Here is a 23,173-nt window from a genome sequence, read left to right as displayed (position 1 = left end):
CATGAGTAATGCCTGTTGGCGTATTTGGCTATATTAAAATTTTGCTAAGAAGAGGTCACAGGTGTTTGTTGTGAAATGGGCATATGTTTCGGTTCTTCCTTTTGTACTGAGAGGTAAAGAAGTGGAGGTATGGAAGCAATGATGCTGTTTTACATTTGTCAAGCTAGGAATGAACAACATGAGAACATCATTTCCTTAAAATATTAAGAAATGTTGTCCAACTCGGTGAAAGCTACATATAGATGAAATTAGAATTAAAACCAGTATCACATGAATGACAGAGAAAACTTAGTAAAGACATTTGCCATTAAGGAGAAAATTGTTTAACCTAAACAAAGTAAAGAGACAAGCTCAAGAAATGTTTCTGCCAATATCAACATTGATATTAGCATAAAGTAGTGATAATTGAGATCTCAGAAGATCCCAAACTAATTTTTCGCCTTTAACAATCAGTTAACTAAAATTTTACGGTATTGCCTTTCTTTTTTTCAGAACGATAAGTCTATGGAAGATATGCAGATAATGGGAGAAGATGATCTTTCAGACCTGAGGGGAAAGGTTTGTTAATCTTAAAGTTAAGAGAGAAAATGTAGAGGTATCAACCAAAAAGCTCTTGGGAAAGGTTGGCTAATTTTATTTGAAGGAGGGACACAGTGTACATTAACTGTATACTAAAAGCCACTTCTGGCACTTCCACTATTTAACCGGTTCATGAAAATGGATGTTAATTTTTATTGCTTTCTGTAAACATAGAACCAAATTATATGCCACTACATCTCTGTAACACCAGTTCTTTCAATAAGATTGTAGATGAGCAGAATTTAGCTTGTGTATCTTATTTGCACTTGAAAGCTCTAGTAAAGTTTGAACTATATAGTTCAACTGTGGGACTTGTCATCTGCTTAAGTAAATGAGAGGATATTTTATTTTCAACATTAGGCAATCTGCACATTCTGTATGATTGAGTTTCTTTTCTGCTGTGGTTGAATATAGTGATGATTAAAAAGAAATAGCTGAATCTTTTAAAATACTATTTTGATTCAGGACTAGTAATACAAATCAGTACTTGAGGAGGAAGGAAGACTGATTTCATTAGGCAGATGGTCTTTGTGAAAAATGGTAAGAAATGTGAGCCTCACTGAATGTAGGCAATACTCATCTTGCTATTTGTACTATGCATGCAGGTATTCTTGTATTAACTAGCATTGAATAATATCAATTTCCTTTGTAAATCAGATTAAAATGTAACACGAGCAAAGTAATTTGTTTTGTGTTCTCTCACATTGAGAAAAAGGCATGGAAGATGCAATTAATTAATTAATTTACTTTTATGAAATATATCTGGTTCAAATAAAACTTGAAGCTGGACAGCCCTGCCTTGGAAGAATTTGTCCTCACTGGGTATGCCTGAACCTCTCACAGCTCTTCATGCTGACTAAATTCTGCACGTTGCACATGCTTCATCCCAGGGCAACCAGGGCAAAACCGGACTTTGAAATGGCTGATTTGGCCATTGAGTGTTGAGTATCTCTAGCAGTGAAGCTGCTGTTTCAAATTTTTAACTTTTGAGGTTCCACTTTGAAAATTTGGGCTCATGCTGTTCCAGTTTTTCTGGCTGTTCTTGGCTATAGTACGAGCAGGCACAGCAAGGGAAAGTAGGCTCTTGTCTCTTCTGTGATCTCAGCGGTGGTCCTGGTGGCAGTCTGGCAGAATGGAGGAACTAGTCTGATTTCAGTGTAGGGAGGAAAAGAGAGATGGCAGCAGGAGGAGGGGAGGTAAAGGAGTGATAGACTGCAACAAGGAGACTGATGAGAGAAGCCAGGACAGATAATGGACAGAGGAGTGAAACCAGGACTGGCTTGGAAAAGAGTGTTTAATAGTATTACTCCTTCTGGCCCAAATAGTCAATATTTGAGGTTTTCAGTTTGTTTTTGCCGATGATATTCAGCATTTCTTTGAACAGAGCAGGAATCAAATAGGAGGCAGTTTCCTTTCTCATAGTTCCGAGCCTCTTTCCAGCTACCAAGAAACATTATTAAGGTTTACGAACTCAGCCACTAAAAACTCTTTTTGCCTTGTTTCAGGGCAGTGTTGCAGTACGTTTCTTGCCTCTTTTTTGGCTTTTCTTTGGACTTTTTTTCTCTGCTTCTGTTTGCTTCTGCTCACAGAAACATACTTAAATCAGTCTCCTGACCCTGTGTTCGTTATAAGACCTCCAGATACCTTCTTGCACTGGATAGCCCAGCCATTTCCAAGGTTTGTGTGCAATCTGGTCCTTGGACAGTGATTTGCAGCTATATCAGCTATCATAAACAAAGGGGCATTTAATTATTCCCTTATTTAGTCCAGCAGCCTTGATGCAGTAATGTAAGTGCCAAATTTACTACATAACAGGGGAGCTGAATTAGGCTGACACAGGCATCCTTCATTTTGACATTTCCTGAGTTTTGAGTATTAGACGTTGCCAGCCAGCCTCAATGATGTTTTAGCATAGTTTTGTGTATAATGCGTGTGTGTTTTAAGTGTATCAATTTCAGGCCTAAAAAAAATTGTTGTTATTTCACTTTGTTTCAAAAAGAACAGCATCTTGTATTTCATACTTATTTTCTTCTCAGTTATAAAAGATAGAAGTAAAAATCTGAATGACCTCAAATGTCTTGATTATATAAAGCTTCCCATTGTGGACTTAAATGTTATGTTATGTGGACATGAAGATTATAACAAGCTTTTGAGATGTTTAGGAAATTGGAAGCTTTGGAGAACTGATTTCTCAATGCTACATAATAAACCCAGAAGCAAATATTCTATACCATAAAAACAGCCTACTATGCCTCTTCAGAACATAGCAAAAACTGCCAGATTTACCTACAAGCAAAACTTCTGTGGACTTCGGTGGGGGGGTTTCTGAGAGGAACGGCACGTTTCTAAAAAGAGAATTTGGAAAATGAAATATTTTTTTACACTGAGATAAAATATCTTGTCATTATATAGTAGATTTCATGCAAATACCATATTTACTCAAATCTAAGACAAATCGATTTTACCCAGTTGGGATGTGAAGGGTTTGTATACAAAGCAGGGAGGGTAGGCAGCTGCTGTGGCTCCAACTGGCCTGAGCCCAGGTTGGGGCCAGACTCAGACCCATAGCAGCTACCTGCCCCCCTCTCCGCTTCCCTCTGCAGCTTATGGCCCCCACCACCACTTACCTCCTAGGCATGGAGCATGTGGAAACTCCATCCCCTGACCAGCAAGTCAGCAGCACTGATGCTTCTCCTTGGCCTGGCAGGGGCTGTGTTTCAGTGTGCTTTGCTCCATGACTCAGGAGAATAGAGCCTGAGCAGCATCCGACAGTAAGCCTGGCAGGGTGGGGGGGCAGGCAGAGATTGTGGGGAAGCAGAGGCTGTGGGGGAGGGGGGCAGGAAGGCTGCAGGGGGAAAAGTGGAGGGGCCAGAAGGCAAAAGGGTGCCTGACTCCCCATAGCCCCCAACCACTGCTTTACGTGCTGAAGCAGTGGAAGATAATTTAAGACAACACTCCAATAATTAGATTTTATACCTGAAAACTTATAACAAATTTATAAATTTTCTATATTTAGAATCTCATTACTGGGGGGGTTGTCTGAAATTCAGGTTTATCTTAGATTTGGATAAATACAGTATTTCAAAGAAGTTTATAGATCTCAGACAGGAATGTTATATTTTTTTGTAGACAGAAAACTGGGATAGAATTTGTCCCATTTCTAAGCTTGAGTATACAGAGTTGACTATCTGACTGAGCAGCTTCATTTCCAAAGATGCTGAACTCCTTCAGCTTCTACCAGTTTCACTGGGAGTTTAGGTGCACAGCATACTTTGCGTATCAGGCCATTTGAAGCCTGATTTAAGTCTACAGAAGTATATGTGAATCCTTCCATTAGGTATCCAAGTTGTAGCCATATCATTTCTATGCAGAAGAACTTTTACAATCTTTTCTCCAATGCCTGATGAAGGGTGTTTGGGCCTGAAAGCTTGCAATTAAAGAAAATTTTTTTGCAAAAATCTTGTTGGTCTAATAAAAGATATCATCTCTACTACGAGTCCTAATCCTTCCATTAGGTTTCTAAATTAAGTGCTTAATCTTGGGTATCCAGTCTTGATAATTTTAGCCCTTGTGACCAGTTTGAGCTCACAGAATATACTAGTGGCAGATTGAAGTGTAGTATTCAAGTGTTCTGATACTTATTTCTCCTGTTGCAGTCAGTGCAATATTGCTTCCTCCTCTGGGCAATATTCACAGAATATTGTGACTTTATTGACTTGTATTTTTACTGTGCAAAGATTAAAAATATTCACTTACGATGTTTTCTTATACCACACCCCCCTTCCAAAATAAGACGCACACCTTGTTTTTGGGAAGGCAGAATGAATAAAAATTTTTTCCCAGAGTTAAGGCTGCAGAGAGCAGGCATAGAGCCTCATCTTCAGCTCATTCACTCTCCCTTTCCTACTCAGGTAAAACCTGTTATTTTAACCCTTTCTGTGAAGAGCTGTTAGCTGAAATCAAGTAGATTACAATGAGCCTTGAAGTCAGTTGACCCCCTCAGCACTGCCTGAATAGAAATGCCACTGCTAGACAGTTGGTTTAAACTTCTGGAGAAGCAAGAATCAAAGCAGTGTGTGACTGCACCACTGCACCCCTCCTGGACATGCCCCTGCTGGACTCTGTCTCCCCCTCCATGCAGCTGCTGAAGGAAAGAGAAGACAAAGGAGCAGCAGGGTCTAACATGCTTCTACTCAGGGCAGGAAATCATTTTCCCTGCTTAAGATGTGCGCCCCAGTTTTTGAAGCCTAATTTTCGGCAAAAAGTTTTGTGTGGTATGTAAGTAAATATGGTAATGATTAAGGACCATGTATTCCAAAATGCTTAAGTGAAGTGCACGGGTTCCTTCAAGGTTCAGTTAGTATAAGTAATTTAAGCTGTTTTGGAAACCTTGCCCAATAGAAGCTCAAGTGTTAGTTAGTTTTAGAATGCATTTTATTAAGTAATAATATTTACAACTTCAGCTAGTCTTGATTCTTAAGGAGAAATAATTCAAACACACCTGAAAAATTCTTTATCAATGGCTATCATCTTAGAACCTTTAATATCATTGAGTATGCTCAGCAGGATGATGATCCCCTACTCAAGTTCAAACTGCATGCTTGAGAAAGCTGTAAGAAGACAAGCATGCTTTAAAAAAAGAACAATTGGGCTATCAAAGGTAGTTCCTAAGTGGGGGAGGAGGAGGGTATGTAGCCTGCAGTAAGCCTCCAAATACTGGGCTTTTGCTTTACAAAATAGTTTAAAACCTTGAAAAATTAGTCAACAAGTTTAAACCACATGAAGAATAAATGCCCTGGGAGAAGAGATTTAACAGTACAGGACTGCATGCTGTTTAAAAAAAAAAAGGGCTCTGCAGTTTAAATGACTTCCATTAAAATGTTGTGGAGCCATTATTGGAGATTCTTCATGACATGGATCATAAATAAATGTTGTTGGCAGGAGCATAACAAACAGAGTTTCACCTGGGGCAAACCCTGCAGGAGAGCAAGAGGGGAGAGAAGGGGAGAAGCAGCCTTAACTATGTTGGGTCTCCTACAAAGTCTCAGCTGAGCTGCTGCTGCCACCACACATGCTCTCCCTACCCAGATGTTGCTCTTAAAGCTGGGAACTGTTTTGGAGTTCACTGCTATGACCATGCTGCCAGGGCACAGACTCTATGAGCATGGGAGGTGATTCCAGCACCCCTCTTAACTTGGTGCCCAGGGCAGGTGCACCTCTCGCCAACACCTAAGTATGCTACTGGGATAGCATACCCCTAAGTATGCTGCTGGAATTAAGAGTACTGGTATAGCTGAAGAATCAACTTCTACAATCAGAATTGTTCATGACAACGAAAGGCTTTCCTCTAACAGTTAACATGGTAAACCTAAAGTGTCCCATTAGCTCATTTCATGGCTAAAATAGTTGCTTAATTTTCATTTGTCATAGCTGACATGATGCTTACTGTAAGAAAATTATCCCTAGCATGCTTCAGGAAAGGAATAAAAGTTGAACTCAGAAAAATGGTTAAGATTCCTAACATTCAGTGTGAAATTTAAAAAAAATTAAATCAAACCAATTTATATATAAATGTCCAAAAGCCATTTGGCAGAAGAACTACTCCTTTCATAGTGCTAATACTATAAAAGGACTTATATCTTAAATTGTTTAGTTTAAATTGAAACTGGACTGAGAAGTGATAGCTCACTAAAAATTGCAACAGGCATATAATTTTACCAAGACTGTGAAGTACCACTGCAAATTGCCTCTCTCTATACTTTGTCGTTTCACGGTATTGTCAGCAACTTCTGAATTATGTACAGAATAGAAAAAGAGTGATTATTGCAAGCAGAGAGCCACGGATATAGAATTTACTGCATGAAGTGGTCTGATAGAGAAAAATTATAATGATTAATTTCTAAAGTTATGGGGTTGGCCATGTGGGTTAAAGCCCCTTCAGGCAGGATTTGTCCTTTACATTACTTTCTCTGTGCTATAACTCCTAACCAATTTTAGGAGACTTTTATAATAAAGGCTTCTATAATGAAGTTGACTTGGATACATTTTCTATGGAGTTCATTGTCTGATTTATTTTCATGTTTAAAAATAGGGGCATAGGGTTAAAATGTTATGTTAATGTAAAAGCATATATGTGCGTGTGTGTGTGTGTGTGTGTGTGTGTATAGTATATACATACCTATATTTTACTATATTTATCATGCTTGTTATATATGTGGGAATGCTATATACTTTTAACCTCATATTCCTATTTTTTAAACACTAAGGAAAATTGGAGTATAACTATGAGTGAATATAGGTGTGTGTAGGTAGGTACTTAATCAGGTTTTTTTCCTCCACTTTTTAATTTTAGTTAGCAAGTCTTCATTTATGCCTCCTGTGCCTTTTCCAAGGTGATGCCTACCATTCTCTTTGGTTACTTCACAGTCAGGATATTCAGTAGCTGAGACAGTTAACTCAACATAAAGTAAACAGGTTTTATTAACTACAGGCACAGCATGGGCTAAGCATTTTGTATCTATTAAGGCTCCTGATCCTGTTTCTCAGAGAACCTTGGGTGCTTGTACACGTGGGGAGGATGCTCTGATGCACTGTAATTACAGCATGTCAGAACAGACTCGATTAAATGCAGAGAAGACTCGATTAACTAATTAGCATGCTCCTTCCTCCCCCCCCCCCGGAGTATGTATAAAGATGCCACTTATACCGCTAACAGCAGCCTAGAAATGAACTGGATGTAGTCAGTTCAAGACTGCTTTCCAAGTCTTTACTTTGACAACTCCTAGTCATTTTTACCTGTGATGTAGTTAAAAATAACATAATATACATTACACAGTAGACAGTGGGACCAAAGATTTCCTGAGTAGTATATGAACTGAACTGATATACTGATATACAATAGGGCTGTGCGAGGCTTCGGATGCGAAGAAGCTTCGGACACTTCGGCATCCAAAGCAGCATGTTCGGATCAAAGCGCTGGCTTTGTTAGGCTTTCTGAAGCGATCCTGAGCTTCCGAACCGCTTCGGAAAAGCTTCAGAGCCGCATCAAAGATCCAGCCATAGGGTATAATGGGGAATCAATTAAATATCAGTAACTTTGTTGTTTTTTGTCTGCTTTGGATGAAACTTGCACGGGTGGTAGCCTCTGCTGAGAGAATGAAGCCTACCAAGTTTCAAGAAGATCGGTGCAGCGGCTCAGGGGGAACTGCACCCCAAATTCTTGAAAGCAAAACTTATGTCATGTGTATGTGTTACATCACAGTGGGGTGAAAACTGCAGGGGTGGTAGCCCCTGTTAATGCCACAAAGCCTGACAAGCTTCAAGGAGATAAGTGCAGGGGTTTGGAGGGAACTGCACCTCAAGCTACAGGCAACCAAAACTCGTGACATGGGTGACCCTGTGTGTGTTAAGGTGCAGCAGGGTGAAAGCTGTAGGCCTGCTAGCCCCTGCTGTGGCCACGAAGCCTGCCAGCTGTCAAGGAGATCAGTGCAGGGCTTCTGGGTTCTGGGGCCCTGCACCTCTAGCTGCTGACAGGCAAAACTTCTGACATGGGTGCTTGTGCAACTGACTGTGTCTGTCTTGGGGCAGTTGATTGTCTGTATCCATTATTTCCCCTCCTTAGTCTGTGGTTTTGTAGGTGTTAATTGTAGCTAATTAACTGGCTACATTAGCTAGCTACTGTGTATTGAGCTGGTCCCTGAGTGGATCATGATTGATTGGTAACTGGTAACACAGTAGCTTAGCAGCCAGGCCTGCAGTAGTGTCTTCCCCACCTCCACACCCTTCCCCAAGACAGACACAGTTGTACAAGCACCCATGTCACAAGTTTTGCCTGTCAGGGCCTAGAGGTGCAGGGCCCCAGAACCCCTGCACTGATCTCCTTGACAGCTGGCAGGCTTCGTGGCCACAGCAGAGGCTACCATCCCTGCAGCCTTCACCCTGCTGCACCTTAACACGCAGTGTCACCCATGTCATGAGTTTTGGTTGTCTGCAGCTTGAGGTGCAGTTTCCCCCCAACCCCCTGCACCAATCTTCTTGAAACTTGGCAGGCTTTGTGGCCTCACCAGGGGCCATCACCCCAGCAGTTTTCACCCCACTGGGGTATAATACATACACGTGACATAGGTTTTGCTTTCAAAAATTTGGGGTGCAGTTCCCCACAAACCCCTTCACCGATCTTCTTGAAACTGGGTCGGCTTCATTCTCTCAGCAGAGGCTACCACCCTTGCAAGTTTCATCCAAATCAGATAAAAAACAACAAAGTTACTGATATTTCATCGATTCCCCGTTATACCCTATGGCCGGATCTCCTGAGGCGGTTCCCAGGCTTCAGAGCTGCTTCGGCTGGATCAAAGCAGAAACCCGGTCCGGCACTCTGGGTCGGATCCCTGGCATCCAAAGTGGCCAGATCCAAAGCCGGATCAAATAGCTGCCTACTCGCACAGGCCTAATATACAGATAACCAATGTTACAACATAAGCAATAGGCAGAACTTGGGACCATCATAGAGTTAACCATATCATGTACTTACTCAGTATGCATATGAGTGGAGTACAGTATAGCTATTAGTGAGGAGGTATTTTTCATGAGCTCTGTTCTTTAGCTTGCATCTGCTGTCTCCCAGACATGTAACTATATTAAGATGGCCATCAGTAAATCAGTTTACAAATTATAAAGACAGCAGGGGAACTTAAATTTCATCTGGACTTCCTTCAGATACTGCAGTGAAGGCAGTTGACAATGCCAAGATGCCAAGGACTGTTGTAAAACATAAGAGCATAGCATTTTATACTTGTGGGAAAACTGAAGACTGTATTTGTACTTATAATAGAAATGCTGTGGAAATGTGAACTATATGCAAATAATTTTGTATTGTATTTTGTCATTGAATAAGATCCACTAATTAAAAGAAAGTGGTACCTCGTTTGTGTAATAGAGTTACAGAGTGTATCCATTACTGCTAACGTTTCAGTGGTGACAATTATTTCATAGTGTGTATATATATCATATTGATCAATTCATAACTTCCTTCATATAATATTATTTCCCTGGCTTATGTTAACTCTTTTTGTTCAGACTGTTCTACTGTTTCTGTACAGATGTCTCAGTATGTGCTCTTCAAATAAAAAAAGGAAGAGAAAGAAACTCTAGCATTCCTCTACATCATGGGTGTCAAAGATGGCCCACAGGTTTGACCCGGCCCATGGAGCCCTGTCATCCAGCCCTTGGTGTTGCCCCTGGATGTAAATTGACCCATATGCCCCACAGGTCCTGGACCAAGTGGAGCACTGGCTGCAGGGGGGACTGACTTGTACAGCATGCCTCCTGGGCACCACATAGCTGGATCTGGTTTCCCGGGAAGGGGGCACAGGGAGAGTGGGAGGAAAGGGGAGAAGGGGGATCTATAGGCCCAATCCAGCCCATGGACTGACCCTGCACTACTCATCCAGTCTGCAGGGCCAAATGAGTTTATTTGATTTTATTACGTGCATTTTTACATCATTTTTATTGTTCCATTCCTTTTTTAATATCCTTTTAATAAATAGACCCAAAGATTTGCTTAGGTGAAGGACACCAGTAAATAGTCGGAAGTTCTCTCTGAGGGAGACCAATGTGACATAAACCTCAAATACCCCTTTCTCTACCTTACTTTACAAGAGTGTCACTTGCAAATGAAAGGAATTGATTCTTGTGCTCTGTTCAGCATTGGTGAAGCCTTACCTGGAGTACTGTGTCCAGTTTTTTGGCCCCACACTTCAAGAAGGATGTAGACTGATTTGAAAGAGTCCAGCAGAGAGCAGCAAAAGTGATTAGATGCCTGGGAAGTATAATTTATGAGGAAAGGCTGAAAAAGCTAAGGTTAATCTGGAGAAGATTGGGGCGGGAGGGGGAGGATTTGATTACAGTCTTCAAATACCTTAGGGTCAACTATAGAGAGGATGAAGATGGGTTTTTCCTCTGTGGCCTCAAGCTTCAGCACAGGAAATTTAAGTTGGAGATGAGGAAGAATTTTCTGAGTGTGATGGTGGTCAAGCATCATGAGAGCTTTAGGAAGAATCATTAATGAAAATGTTAGAAATCTTCTGACAAAAAATAGTAGTTACTATGCTTACCTGTTCCTACACATGTGTGTCCTCATATGTTGATGATGATAAAATTTTATTCTACAGATGAATTGAGGAGAAAGATAGGAGATATTTTGTGTCTGAGGTTAACATCTCACTCCTCAAAAGTGAATGGTTCCGGTGTGGGTGGAATCCTTATCTTCTCCAGTATTTGAACTTTGTTCTCAGTGGTTATGGATAAACATATTTACATGCCTTCTGAGTGGCTTTCTCAGAAACATCTGGGAATTTTGCCATGCTCCATTTTATTTAATGTATATATTACAGATGTATCCTTTGGGCTGATCAAGGTCTTGTATATTCATGGATTTATTCTGGTAATTATTCTAGTTATTCTACAGATGATTTCATATACAAAGGTGTTACTGCCTCTGTATCTACTTAATATTGTTCTGCTGACACATTCAAGGATTATGTTTGTCCTCTTGCCTATAGTACTCTGTTAGGAGTTATTGTTCAATTCGTTACCTACTATGGCCAGAAAGTCCTTTTCAGTTAGGGCTTTCTAGGATAGAATCTCCCTTCCTTCCCTCTGTAAAGTATGACATATGTTCTTCGGTTTTATATGTACAATTTTGCATTTGACCATGTTAAAGCACTTTGTGCTGTGCTGACCCAGGAGCAGACTTAGCTTTCTGCCTTAAAAGCCTTCTCTAAATTCAAAAGTAGGACCATTTTTTCCTTTGACACTAACTCTTCAGATTGAAAATGATGTCACAAGTCTGAAATAATTTATTATTTACTTCCTGGAGGTGAAATATAGTTTCCACAACACATACAACTGTCAGTCACAAGGCACACATCTTATTAGTTAACCTGGCTCCATATTTTAGTGACCTCTGAGGAAGTAAACAGTAGAAATGTGTTGACTCTCTTCTTTTTAGCATTTTAGCTAATCGCAAGCCAGGATTCCTCTTACATGCTTTATAATAGAAATTTTCCAGTTCATGTCATAAAAGCACTAGCTTGAAAGGTAATAAGCTAGAGAACATTCTTTCTAAATTTGTCCCAGTTGCTAATCCATTATTCAGAGTAAAGATTTTCAAAGACATACCCCTGATGCAAACTATAAAAGTAAAAGTGAAAATGTATCTGTGATAAAAATGATGAATTCATAGAATGTATTTGTAGGTTGTGGCAGGGAATGTTTTACTCTAAAGAGTACGTGGGGAATCAGGAAGTCAGATCTCCTTTACATTAGAATGTAATCACTTTGTCAACACTCCCTGCCCCTCATGTGGGCCCTGACCCACCTGTTGAGAAGCACTGCTTTGGAACTTAACAGTAGAAGTAAGATATCAAAAAGGGTATGGAAATTCAAGTCCTCATCATCCTTCATAACAGAGAAATTCTCTAAGACTGTCTCATTCCTCTGCAAATCACTTTTGTATAGACAGAGCCTGTTAGCAAATTGCCTGGATGATTATTGATAGGTTCATAGTTCATAGTTAGTAGGGTCGGAAGGGACCTGAGCAGATCATCAAGTCCAACCCCCTGTCATGTCAGGAAAGAGTACTGGGGTCAAACGACCCTGGCAAGGTGTTCATCCAGCCTCCTCTTAAAGACCCCCAGGGTAGGAGCCAGCACCACTTCTTTTGGAAGTTGGTTGCAGATCCTAGCTGCCCTGACTGTGAAGTAGCACCTCCTGATGTCTAGTCTGAATCTACCCTCTGCCAGCTTGTGACTGTTATTTCTTGTCACTCCTGGTAGTGCTTGGGGGAACAGGGACTCCCCCAATGCCTGCTGGTCCCCCCTGACTAGTTTGTAAATGGCCACTAGATCCCCCCTCAGCCTTCTCTTGTGGAGGCTGAGCAGGTTCAGGTCCCTTAACCTCTCCTTGTAGGGCCTGCTCTGCTGCCCCCTGATCATGCGGGTGGCCCTCCTCTGGACCCTGTCGATGTTGTCCACATCCCCCCTGAAGTGCGGCACCCAGAACTGGACGCAGTACTCCAACTGCAGCCTGACCAGCTTCTCATAGAAGAATATTAACCATCTTAGCTACCTTGTTTCTGAGTGTGAGGATGAATTAACCTAGCAGAACCGTATCAACAGCAAAATCAGCTGCTGGTTACACAAATGTAGGACCAGATTTTACTGTGCTTACATTGAATGGTACTTTATTCTGAGTTGATTTTTACTTGGAATAGTTGAGGAGGATGGTACTTCTCAATGCAAGTAAGATTGGTACAATTTGTCCCCCAGTTCCAATACCAGAAAGCACAGATTTTAGAAAAACATATAAACCATTAGCTTATTTTAGAAGCTACTGCTGTTACAGTTTTGTGTGACTCTGGGGAAAACATATTGATAGTCTGGGTTTGTACAAACTGAAATAAAATGAATTTATTCTCAATTACATTTCTCTCATCCAATTGCATTCTCTGTTGCTCCCTACTTTTGTGCATAGGATTTACAGTCTGCTGCCTGTTTCATCACAGCGCAGAACAGTTTGAGGTGGCTCTTATTCAGCATACATGATATTAGGAGCACTTTCTGCATCTTAACCCATTGTACACCTGTACAAGGGCTCTAAGTTAATTGTCGAAGTTTTCTGGTTTGTCTTGTTTTTTGTTTTTTAATGCCTGCTTATTTTAATTGTGAAGTAGTTTGTACTGCTTGCTGTATAACTGAGTTTCTCTTATTTGTTTCAGAATGTCCTGATTGTGGAGGTAAGCTGGCTCTTCCTGGAATGCTGCACGTAGACAACAAAATCACAGTTTTGCAGTCAGCTTCTAAAATATTACTCACAATAATGTTCTGGTTTCCTGAGCTGGGAGAACAGTAAATAGGAAGCAGTCGATTTGTTTGCTGACCCCTTGGCTTCCCAATACCTGTGACTGGCTGACTGATCAAACCATATTTGTGCTGCTCTAGAGAATCCATTTGGGAACCATCCTTAGATACCCAGGAGCACATGTGTTTGCACCACCTTCCTTCTGGTGGTGAGACAGACTTCTGCTTGCTTCTAGGAATCATTCAGTTGCCTGGGGAACAAGGGTACCTGCTGCGGTGATGTCCTTAAACTGTTTAGTTTCATGACTTAGGGCTGGTAAAATGACATGGTCCTGTGTATATCTCACAGCCTCTGAGCTTTGCATGTCACTTCCACAGGCCGTTTGGGTAAGACAGTTGCTTACATTTGCAGTGTCCATGCCGGAGTACCCCACCATGCCAGCACTTCAAAAGAAAGTGGCTCAGTGGAATCTGGTGCTTAAAATGAGGGATACTGAAAATAAGATATCACCAGTCTGGCACTGCAAACTCTCTGTGTCTGTAATTCTCTTTAAAACAGATACGTTAAAGGTTGGGCGGGAAACATAGGAGGCATTTGGTGGACTGGTTGGGGTAAAATAAGCATCTCAGGCCAACTCTGCCTATTTAAGGTGAGAAAATGAATTGTCTGGGAGGTGCCACAAAATGAATTAATAATGGTTTGAAGTGGTTTTCAGTACAGGAGATAAAATATGAATGTATAAAAACCACTGGTTGCCTGAACCACACAGCTGGACCTCTGGAATTCTCTAGCGCTCATTCCTGCAGCAAGGTAAAAAAAAAATCCATGCAGCAAATTATATTAAAACTATTTGGTAATTGAAGGCTGCAAGTGGAAATTACACACCTAGCAAGTGTAGCTGTCAGGTGCTTTCTATGTGATTATTCTGTTGTATAACCATTTATTTATTGTTCAGGGAATGTGTTTATATTCTGGCACATGTCTGGGGAAGCACACATCTGAGAGGATTGTTTGTTGTATTGTTCTGTGTGCCTTGGCAAATGCTCTTTAGGACCACATTCTGCTCTTGGTTACAGGACTGTTATACTGTGATCACAGGCTTCCTAAGAGAACACTGATAGACGTGTTTGAAATACCCACAACTGCATTTAAGGGCACTAGAACATAATCCTTCTCAGGAGAAAGCAGGAGTCCTCCAACCTGTTGGTATTTCTCTTGAAGTGTATCCCAGTAGGGAAAATGCCTGCTCCTAAAAACAGCCTTCCGTCCAACCTTTTTTGAATATAACCTACACTACAGTAGGAAAAAAATAACCCCATTTCCCCAGAAATTAAAAAAAAACTACAAAACATCTCTCCTGTTGCTCAGATTTCCTGTTTTTTGCTTGTTATATTTTACTTATTTTTTTCATATTTTGCAAAGGATATTATTGGAACAGGAAGGACTATGAAGGCTCTGCTTAATAACATAGAAAAATGTGAGCCAAAAATGATCAAGGTAGCAAGGTGAGTAAAACATTTACAAAAATCATGTTCTGTGATTAAAGGAAAATAAAGGCCCATCTAGTGACGTGCTTTTCTGTGGAGGAGCCCAGGTTAAGATTTTGTTTTAGTCCTCTACCATTTATATATATCGGGGGAGCACTGCTGGAACAGCTAACTAAGCCACATACATGGAGTTAGAGAAGAGGAGAGGAGATGGTTTTGCTTTGCTCTACAGTGACCACTTTAGACGTTTCAAGAGTGGCATGATCATATTTGAAGGGAACACACACATCTCTTCTCTGCTAGTACATTGTAGGGAGGAGAGGCAAAAACAGAGGGGGAATCTGTACGTCTGAGGCATTTCAAGGAAATTAACACATTTTTAAATGTACGTTTTGCAGACAAATCCAGCTTTTTATATAAAAAATATTTTATTTTCTCTAATGATAGTTTGTTGGTGAAAAGAACATCTCAGCCCGATGGGTTCAGACCTGACTGTAAGTGCTCCTATGAGAACTTCCTTTACATCACGGTACAATAAGCTAACATTACGCTAGCTATAGCTTTGCATATTGTTCTACTAACATTATACAAAATGTTCAGCTCCTACAGTCAATAGCCTGTGAAATTAGAAGACTGCATAGGAATGACCACTTTCTGGGGTTTGGAAGGTCTGATCTCCTTATTGGGTCCTAGCCATTGGCACTATAAAGTTTTTTTGTTTTGTTTTGTTTTGTTTTGGTTTTTTTGCTATTGTCTTATTTGAAAGTTTATCTGAAAGTTACTAATTGGTTACATTTTATCCATGACAACTCAGGGTTTTTCCTTCTATGTTTGGGCAACTGTAAGGGTTGTTATAGCCTTTTCTTTGCTGCTTGTCATACCTTAAAAGAACATTCTCCTAGCACTCTACTGTAGAATTCCATCTGAACAGAGAACTGCATCCTATGTGCAAGTTAACTGTTAAATGGCAAAAGGATATACATTTTATTTGCTTTAGAAAAGTACTTTTACTTAAAGGGTAGCATGTTTAGCCTTTCCTCCAACCAGCCAATGAGAGATGCAGGTAACTTTCTGAGAAAAGCACAAGATACATTGGGCTACATTCTTGGGCTTCTTTGTTTTCTCTGATTTGCCAACCTCTTGCTTCTCTGCTGCTAGCCAGCATCCACCTTTTCTTTGAAACGTTGGTACCTGGTAAGTTATTGCCCTCTGTATGATGCTGTGTGATCAGAGATGCATAGAGGCAGGCACGATGCTATTACTGTGATAGGCTTATTAGAATAAATGACCCAGTAGAAATTATAGGGGCTAAAAATTGAAAGAGCTGGGTTGTCTTGGAGAAGATTAAGTACCAGTATTGGATAGGAGGGATTTTGGAAGGCAGGTAAGAGAGAGAATGGCACTTCTCTAATCCAGGTAGAGGACTAGTTTGAAACTTGAGAGTGAGGGGCCAGGAAGTCTGGTGTAATCTGTGTGGTTGGGAGGAAGTGCATTTGCTGCAACTTGGCTTAGCACCCTGGCATTCCACTCTGGAGCACCTTGTGTACATCATTCTCATTTTTTAATATTTTTAATTTATCTAATTGGGCTAGTCTATTAAGTATATATTTTATTGGCCTAGGTAAGGTTAAATGAATGAGGCCAGTTGTTCCTACAATGAGACCCCCTAATTTTCTAACAATGACGACCCTGAGCTAAAAAGCAACAAGCAGGCAGTTTGCTTCTGTTTGGTTTTGTTTCCTCATTTGTATTCTGATGAAAAAACATGTCTTTAATTAACCACAATGCTTGGTCTCTTTCACTAAATCTTTGTAGAATTTGGGTCTTTAATTGTACAGCAATTAGCAACTGTAGGTGCTAGTCTAATACACATAGGCTTTGTATAGACATTACAACTAACAGTTTTCGGGATTAGATCTGGTTAACAATGGCCCCCAATCTAAAAATCAGGGGAGGGGCAGGTAAGGTGTGGTTCATGGGTGGGTTGAGGGAATTGGGGGGGCTAGCAAGGTCTGCAGGGGGCTTTGAGGTACAGGTTTGTGGGTTTGAGTGGGGGGGTGGGATTGTGGAATCTGAGAGGCTGTCTGATCCCAACAAATTTCCCCAGACTCCCCCAATGCCACCGAACGACACCCAATCCCACAAACCATTCCTAGGGCCAGTTTTACTAGTGTTCACTAACCCTAGAGCCTGACTGAAGTAAGTCGGAGTGGTTGGATTGGAGGGGCTGGCTGCTCCACAAGGGGAGGTATTGGCAGGACTGGGGGACTCTCTTGCTCCCTCAACTCATCCCCTGGCAAAGCAACCCTTCCCCCACTCCATCTTACACCCATCAGCTCCTGGCATTGGTGAACACTGGTAAAACTGGCCTCAGGAGCAGCTTACAGGATCAGGAGTTTTGACAGACTCGGGGTGGGGGCTGGTTGGTCCATGGGGGAGGGGTATCTGTCTGGGAATGGGGGAAGGTGCTAGGAGTTAAAACTAGCTCGGTGCCAGGGGAGGGGGGCAGTAGGAAAAGCACAGCCCCGGGGCTGGGATGAGCCCTGGGGCTGTGCTAGGAATATATACAGAAGTTCAATTAGATAGGCAGAGGCACTGCTAGGAGAAGCCTTGATGAGGATATAGACACCCTGAAATTTGCCTTAGCCCTCCTGTAGCCACCTCTCCCTGTGCCACTACCACCTGCCTGCCCCGCACAGGTGAACCTGCAAAGGTACGGCACTCCTGGCAGGGGTGGTGCCAGCCTCTTCCCAGTGGGGGGTTGGGCCAGGGCTCGGCTTGGAGCAGGCGGGAGCAGGGAAGGCTCAGCTGCACAGGGTGGGTAGGCAACAGCAGCACTGGGAGAGGTGGCTACAGCAGGGAGGAGGCTAAGGTGAATTTTGGGGTAGCAACCCCCCCCCCCCACGCCCCCAAGCTTCCCAGCCTGACCCAGCCCAGCCCCCACACCGGGAAGAGGCTGGTACCTCCCCAGTAAGTCAGTCTTCCCATACCTGAACTAAATTAGTGCACCTCTGAGATGCAGTTAAATTAGATCAGGTCATCCATTATTTTTTTAAGTGATATAACCTTCCTGGAGTTTCTGTACAGTTTGCACTTACACTTAGATCCCTAGTTAGGTTGACTTTAGATCTGCACATGGGCGAACTAAGTTGGATCAGGTGGCCATTTTTAATGTGCTCTAACCTTCCCCCTAACCTCCCCAAATGTCCATACATACCATTATTGTGTTTGCTACTCTCAAAAAAGAATGTATATAGGCTGTACTGCTGGATCTTTGAATTCCCTATGAATTAAAGTTTAAATTGCTTCCTCTGTGGTATGGTACTACATAGTTATCACATGTGCATGCCTGAGAAGCTGCATCCTAACCTGGGTGGGACTTTTCTGCTTTGATTCTGGCTCCTTTCCATAGTGTCAGAGAGGCCATTTTGCAGCCTTCCATAACGAACCACAGACGGACATCCTAGGGCAGGATATAGGGGTCAGAAATTGTAGTGTAATTGACCAGAAATTGACCACTGACTTGGCAGTGGTCCTGTGCACCACTGCCTCCTACTTGTTTATACGAATTATTCACACTTCTGGCACAAGTAGGCTCTGCACAGGAGCTGTGTATGGGCCACAGCTGGCCATATTGATAGCTGACATTGGTTGTAATGATATACATGTCTACAAGCCAAAAACTAACACAGCTTAGAATTTGGCTCCATGTGCATATATTTTCCTGATAAAAGAACTAGCACATCTAAGTAGTTTTAAGGTTTGTTTAATGTTTGTTAACATATTTGACATCACTTATGTTTTCTGTTTTTCTCCATGTAGATTATGGTTTTGAAATCCCAGATATATTTGTGGTAGGCTATGCCTTAGACTACAATGAGTATTTCAGAGATCTAAATGTAAGTGTTTCTAACTATATTCAAGCTATTTTTTTCATGTGGGGGGAATTGTGAATAGCCTATTTGCCCATTTTTTGAGGCTTTGTTATGGCCATGAACCTCAGCAAAGAGGACTGCATAGAATTCCCTTTGGAATTGAAACACCATTCTGTAAGTGTCCTGAAAGATGGTTGAGCAATCTGAGCGATTCTTTCCTACCCTTTCCTTCAGGCCTTTTCTCTCCACTACAAATCGAATGAATCACCTCTGCCACACTAGCATCCTCTGCAAGTCTGGAGAGATGAGGACTTGTTTCTGCTAGGATTTTTTTCAGATCCTCTGTCTATTTAATGTTGATCTCAATGAAACAGGGGTAAAGAAGGCCTGAGTCTTTTCGTGCAGTTCCCATGGTGGTCTGCCTCTGGTGGCATTTCACTAATTGCATAGTCAGTGTGGGAGACTGGGATCTTGACTCATACCTAGGTCTCTGCAGAGCAAAATAGCAGTTAACTGAGTCTGACCAATTCAAAAGCCTAGTACAGACAATATATGCTATTGCAATCAATGTTGTTGGTTTTTTCCCCAGCACATATGTGTCATCAATGACCAGGGCAAAGCAAAATACAGAGTCTGAATTAACACCTTTCTACTCTGAAGATTTGTAAATACAGTGAACCAGGATTTTAAGTACATTCCTTGAATCATCTCCCTGAAGACAAATTCAGCAGTCCTATGTCTTACCCAACTTGGTATAAAAAGTGTTTTACTGTAGGGATATTGACTGATATTGAAAAGTGAATGTTTCTATCTAAATGCAAAATACAGAGCTTTTTGAATTATTGTAGATTTTAAAATATTAAAATTACAATATGCTATCTCTTTGGACTAATAAGTTATCTGCCTCCACACTCATTGTGAATAACTTTCCTACATTTAGTAAGTCATTCTAAACCACCTGTCAGTTTTACAGTTAATATACCTTTCAGTGTTGCATATAGTTGCTCAAACATTACTTTCTGTGTTCTAAATCTTTTTCTAATATTACAGAAATGTGTTAATCAGACATTTAAGCATCACTTTAGTCCAGGTCAAATCTGACACAACTGAATTTGAAATATTGTTCACTTTTAATTCTGTGTTACTATGCTTCACATGAAGTTTTATATCAATGGATTTATTGAAGGCGATTATCATCTACTCCTTTATAATCTTTTGAACTGAATAATACACTGAATCTGAATGATGATATGAAATTAACCTTTATGAGACACTCTTGATTTAAACTGTCAAGATGTGGGACTGATGATATGTCATGTATGCATGGATCTACTCAACTGCATTTAATACACTGAATTTTAATTAGATGAATTGTAATTAGAAGAAAACAATGGCAGAAAGGCTTCAGTTTCTCAAATGCATCTTTTTATTCGTGTAGGTCATAAAAAAGTGACAGAATTAACGTAATGTTCTCAAGTGCATATTTCAATCATTAAACTCAATCAAGCACAAAAGTTTGTTTGCCAGGCAGTTATTCCATTATAACTATTATTTTTCATAGTATGTCCAAATTAACACATTATTTTTGTAGTAAGTTGTCTTATATATAAATGCAGACATGACTTAACAGTCCTGCCATAAAAGCAATAACATTTTATAAAAAACAAACACAGTAACATAAAAACTAATATAATAAATATTGCCAACTCTAAAGATTTCCTGTTTTCCTTACACATCATGTTTGAAAGAAGTTTGTTAATTTACCTGTTGTGTTAGTTTAAAAACAAATGTAATTATGTGCTGTATACAACTGTTCTCAATAACTTCCCAAAGGAAGCCAAAGTAGGGTAAATAACTATAACACCATTGCTTTATTCTGAACTGTATGAGGCATATTGTTATTAGGCTCCAGTTTCCTATAAACTAATAAAGAAACAGTAAAAACACTTGTTACGTTATACAATTGTTTATGATTTGTCCTACTTCAGCATTTTTTGCACAGCCCTTAACAGCTCTTTAAAAATGTGCATTTGAACTAGTGCTCTAAACATACTGTATGTGTTTACCCTGTGGCTCATAAAACTGTACTTGTTTGGATAAAATCTAGGGGCATCTGTACATGTGCTCTGTGATGGAGGGGGGGGCCTTTAATTAAACCGGCTCTGAGAGATTCAAAATGGTGGCGGGCATGCTTTAACTAAAGCTTGTTCGAGCTTTAGTTAAAGCACCCCTGCTGCCATTTTGAAATACGGGGATGCTGAATACACATGATATGGAGGCTGCTGCTAATTAACACGCTCCAGCAGACTCAATTAATTGAGTTTGCTCTGATGCATGCTAATTAGCACATGTCGTGTTTATAGGTGCCCTATTACATTACTGATTTAAAATAGTGTGAGCATAAAACTGTTGGGTTTGGGAGGGAAATGTTTTAGCTCATTCCTTTCATTGCCTATAATCTGGATTTCTCTTGGAAAATGTTTTCCTTCCTTGAATATCCTGTTTTCAAAAAGGATTCAACCTATTCCCACCCCTCTCATTGGAGGAACTTGCAAAGAGTATTGCAGCTCTTTATTTTTCCTGTACAAAGCTTTAGTTTTCTATAGGTTTATTAGTTTTAGAACATTTTGGATGTAGCCATTGTTAAACCCAGTTCTAGATTTACCATAAGTAGTATGTAGTAGTATGTGTTTACATCTGTTAAATATGCACTGTTAAACATGACTTGTCATTTGCTGTTATGATCCATCAATAGGAAAGAAACAGGAACTTGGAAACATCGATGTAAAATTACTTAAAGATAGATCTTTTGTATAAAAATAATTAATTGAAAGTTCAAATCAGTAAAAGCTTGGAATTGTCACTGTAATGGTAGGGATTGACTAGTTACAATCTGTGGAGGCAATATTTTAATAGAAGTGCAGGAGTGATACTGAACATTCATGGTTCCTTTTCCTGCTCTTATTTCTAGTTCAGTTACTGTTCTAACAGTAAAATTGAAAAGAATGCCAAGAAAAAGAAATCAGGACCTGCCCAAATATATTGGTTTTGAAAACTATCAAAAATCACATTTATTGTGTAGTCAGAATTTAAGTGTTTATTCTCAGTATATTTTTATATCCCATCACAGATATCCTAGACAATTGCTACTTTTAAGATGGTAATACATTTCTATACAGAGAATTTGCATGGGTAGCTGCTGTGACTTAAAAAGGATTTTCCTTTCTGATTCCATACTTTATACCATTGAGCAGTTCCAGACCTCTGACTTGCCATTCCACACCTAAGTCATGCATTTATTTTTTCTGTCTGCATAAAGCAATTCCATATGAAGAATTCATTTCCAACAACTTTCTTTAATAACCTGCTTCAAAAATACCACCAGTGGAACTGACTGGGCTGTTCATTCAACATATTATATTTCTTTGATTAATGTTGGTTTCATTTTCTTCATAGAAGGCTGTTTTAAATGTGCACAATTTTTAAAAAAATCATACCTGTATGTATAGTTAGTTTAATAAAAATGTTGATTCCACTTCTCACAATTTGCTTTAATTAAAGCGCCAATAAACATTTGTTCAACTGTAATTGTACCCTGTGACTCATAAGCTAGTTCTATGTTTTGTTTTGTTTTTTTTTAAATCAGTTCAGCAACATCTGGTAGATTATATAAAAGAGGATGTTCTTCACAATCAGTTATTTTTTCTAGACAACATGTTTCTGGTTTTGGCGGACATCCATTTTTGTCTGCATTCTTCTTGTACACTCTACCACTCAGATACTTCTCCCCTACCCTTCTTTGAAGAACACGTGCAGTAATTTTGTTCAGCGTTACACAAACTGTATCAATGGTCAGATTTCAAACTTCATTTGGTTCATTCATGCTTTAGAGTTGGTTCAGTCCCAATAATATCTGAAAGCAGTAATTTTCTGATGAGAAAGCAAAACGAGGAAAAAGCCACTTCCTTTTTTCCTAAGAGCTGTATTTTTAATTGATGATTTCACACAAGAAAAAGTACTCCAAAGATTTTTTTGCTTAAGGAAAAATCATTGTTTAAATAATACAAAATGTCTCTAGATCCAGAGAGACTTTTACTTCTGCATAATCTGCTGGTGCATCTATTTCCAAATTTGAGTTGTTTACAGTAAGAATAGAACCATGTCTGGTCTTTTTACTCTGCCTGGTAATGACTTTAATTTTGTTGAACTAAGCCTGTGTCCATTCTAGGAGAATTTTAACATTAAATTCTTGGAGTAATTTGAAAAATGCCAATATTTGCTAAGAAAATAGTATTAATGCTTACAGTAGCAAAAGTTATAGAGCACTGAAAACAGTCTCAGATGTTTCCATGAGAGGCAGGTTTGTTTTGTTTA

General features: G+C 40.1%; 1 protein-coding gene across 1 annotated transcript in view; it reads left to right on the top strand.

The window, feature by feature from the left end:
• The window catches only part of PRTFDC1 (phosphoribosyl transferase domain containing 1), a 66,856-nt gene extending 44,518 nt beyond the window's left edge, over positions 1 to 22,338 (top strand). The window contains exons 4-9 of the mRNA XM_006258399.4: positions 493 to 558; positions 13,355 to 13,372; positions 14,860 to 14,942; positions 15,372 to 15,418; positions 18,747 to 18,823; positions 19,389 to 22,338. Coding sequence (XP_006258461.1) covers positions 493 to 558; positions 13,355 to 13,372; positions 14,860 to 14,942; positions 15,372 to 15,418; positions 18,747 to 18,823; positions 19,389 to 19,436 — 339 coding nt within the window. The 3' untranslated portion in view covers positions 19,437 to 22,338. The remainder of the gene's footprint in view (positions 1 to 492; positions 559 to 13,354; positions 13,373 to 14,859; positions 14,943 to 15,371; positions 15,419 to 18,746; positions 18,824 to 19,388) is intronic.
• The last annotated feature ends 835 nt before the right edge of the window (positions 22,339 to 23,173 follow it).

The sequence above is a fragment of the Alligator mississippiensis genome, chromosome 5, assembly GCF_030867095.1.
Source record: "Alligator mississippiensis isolate rAllMis1 chromosome 5, rAllMis1, whole genome shotgun sequence".
NCBI classification, from domain to species: Eukaryota; Metazoa; Chordata; order Crocodylia; family Alligatoridae; genus Alligator; species Alligator mississippiensis.
This window is presented reverse-complemented; position numbering and strand designations above follow the sequence as displayed.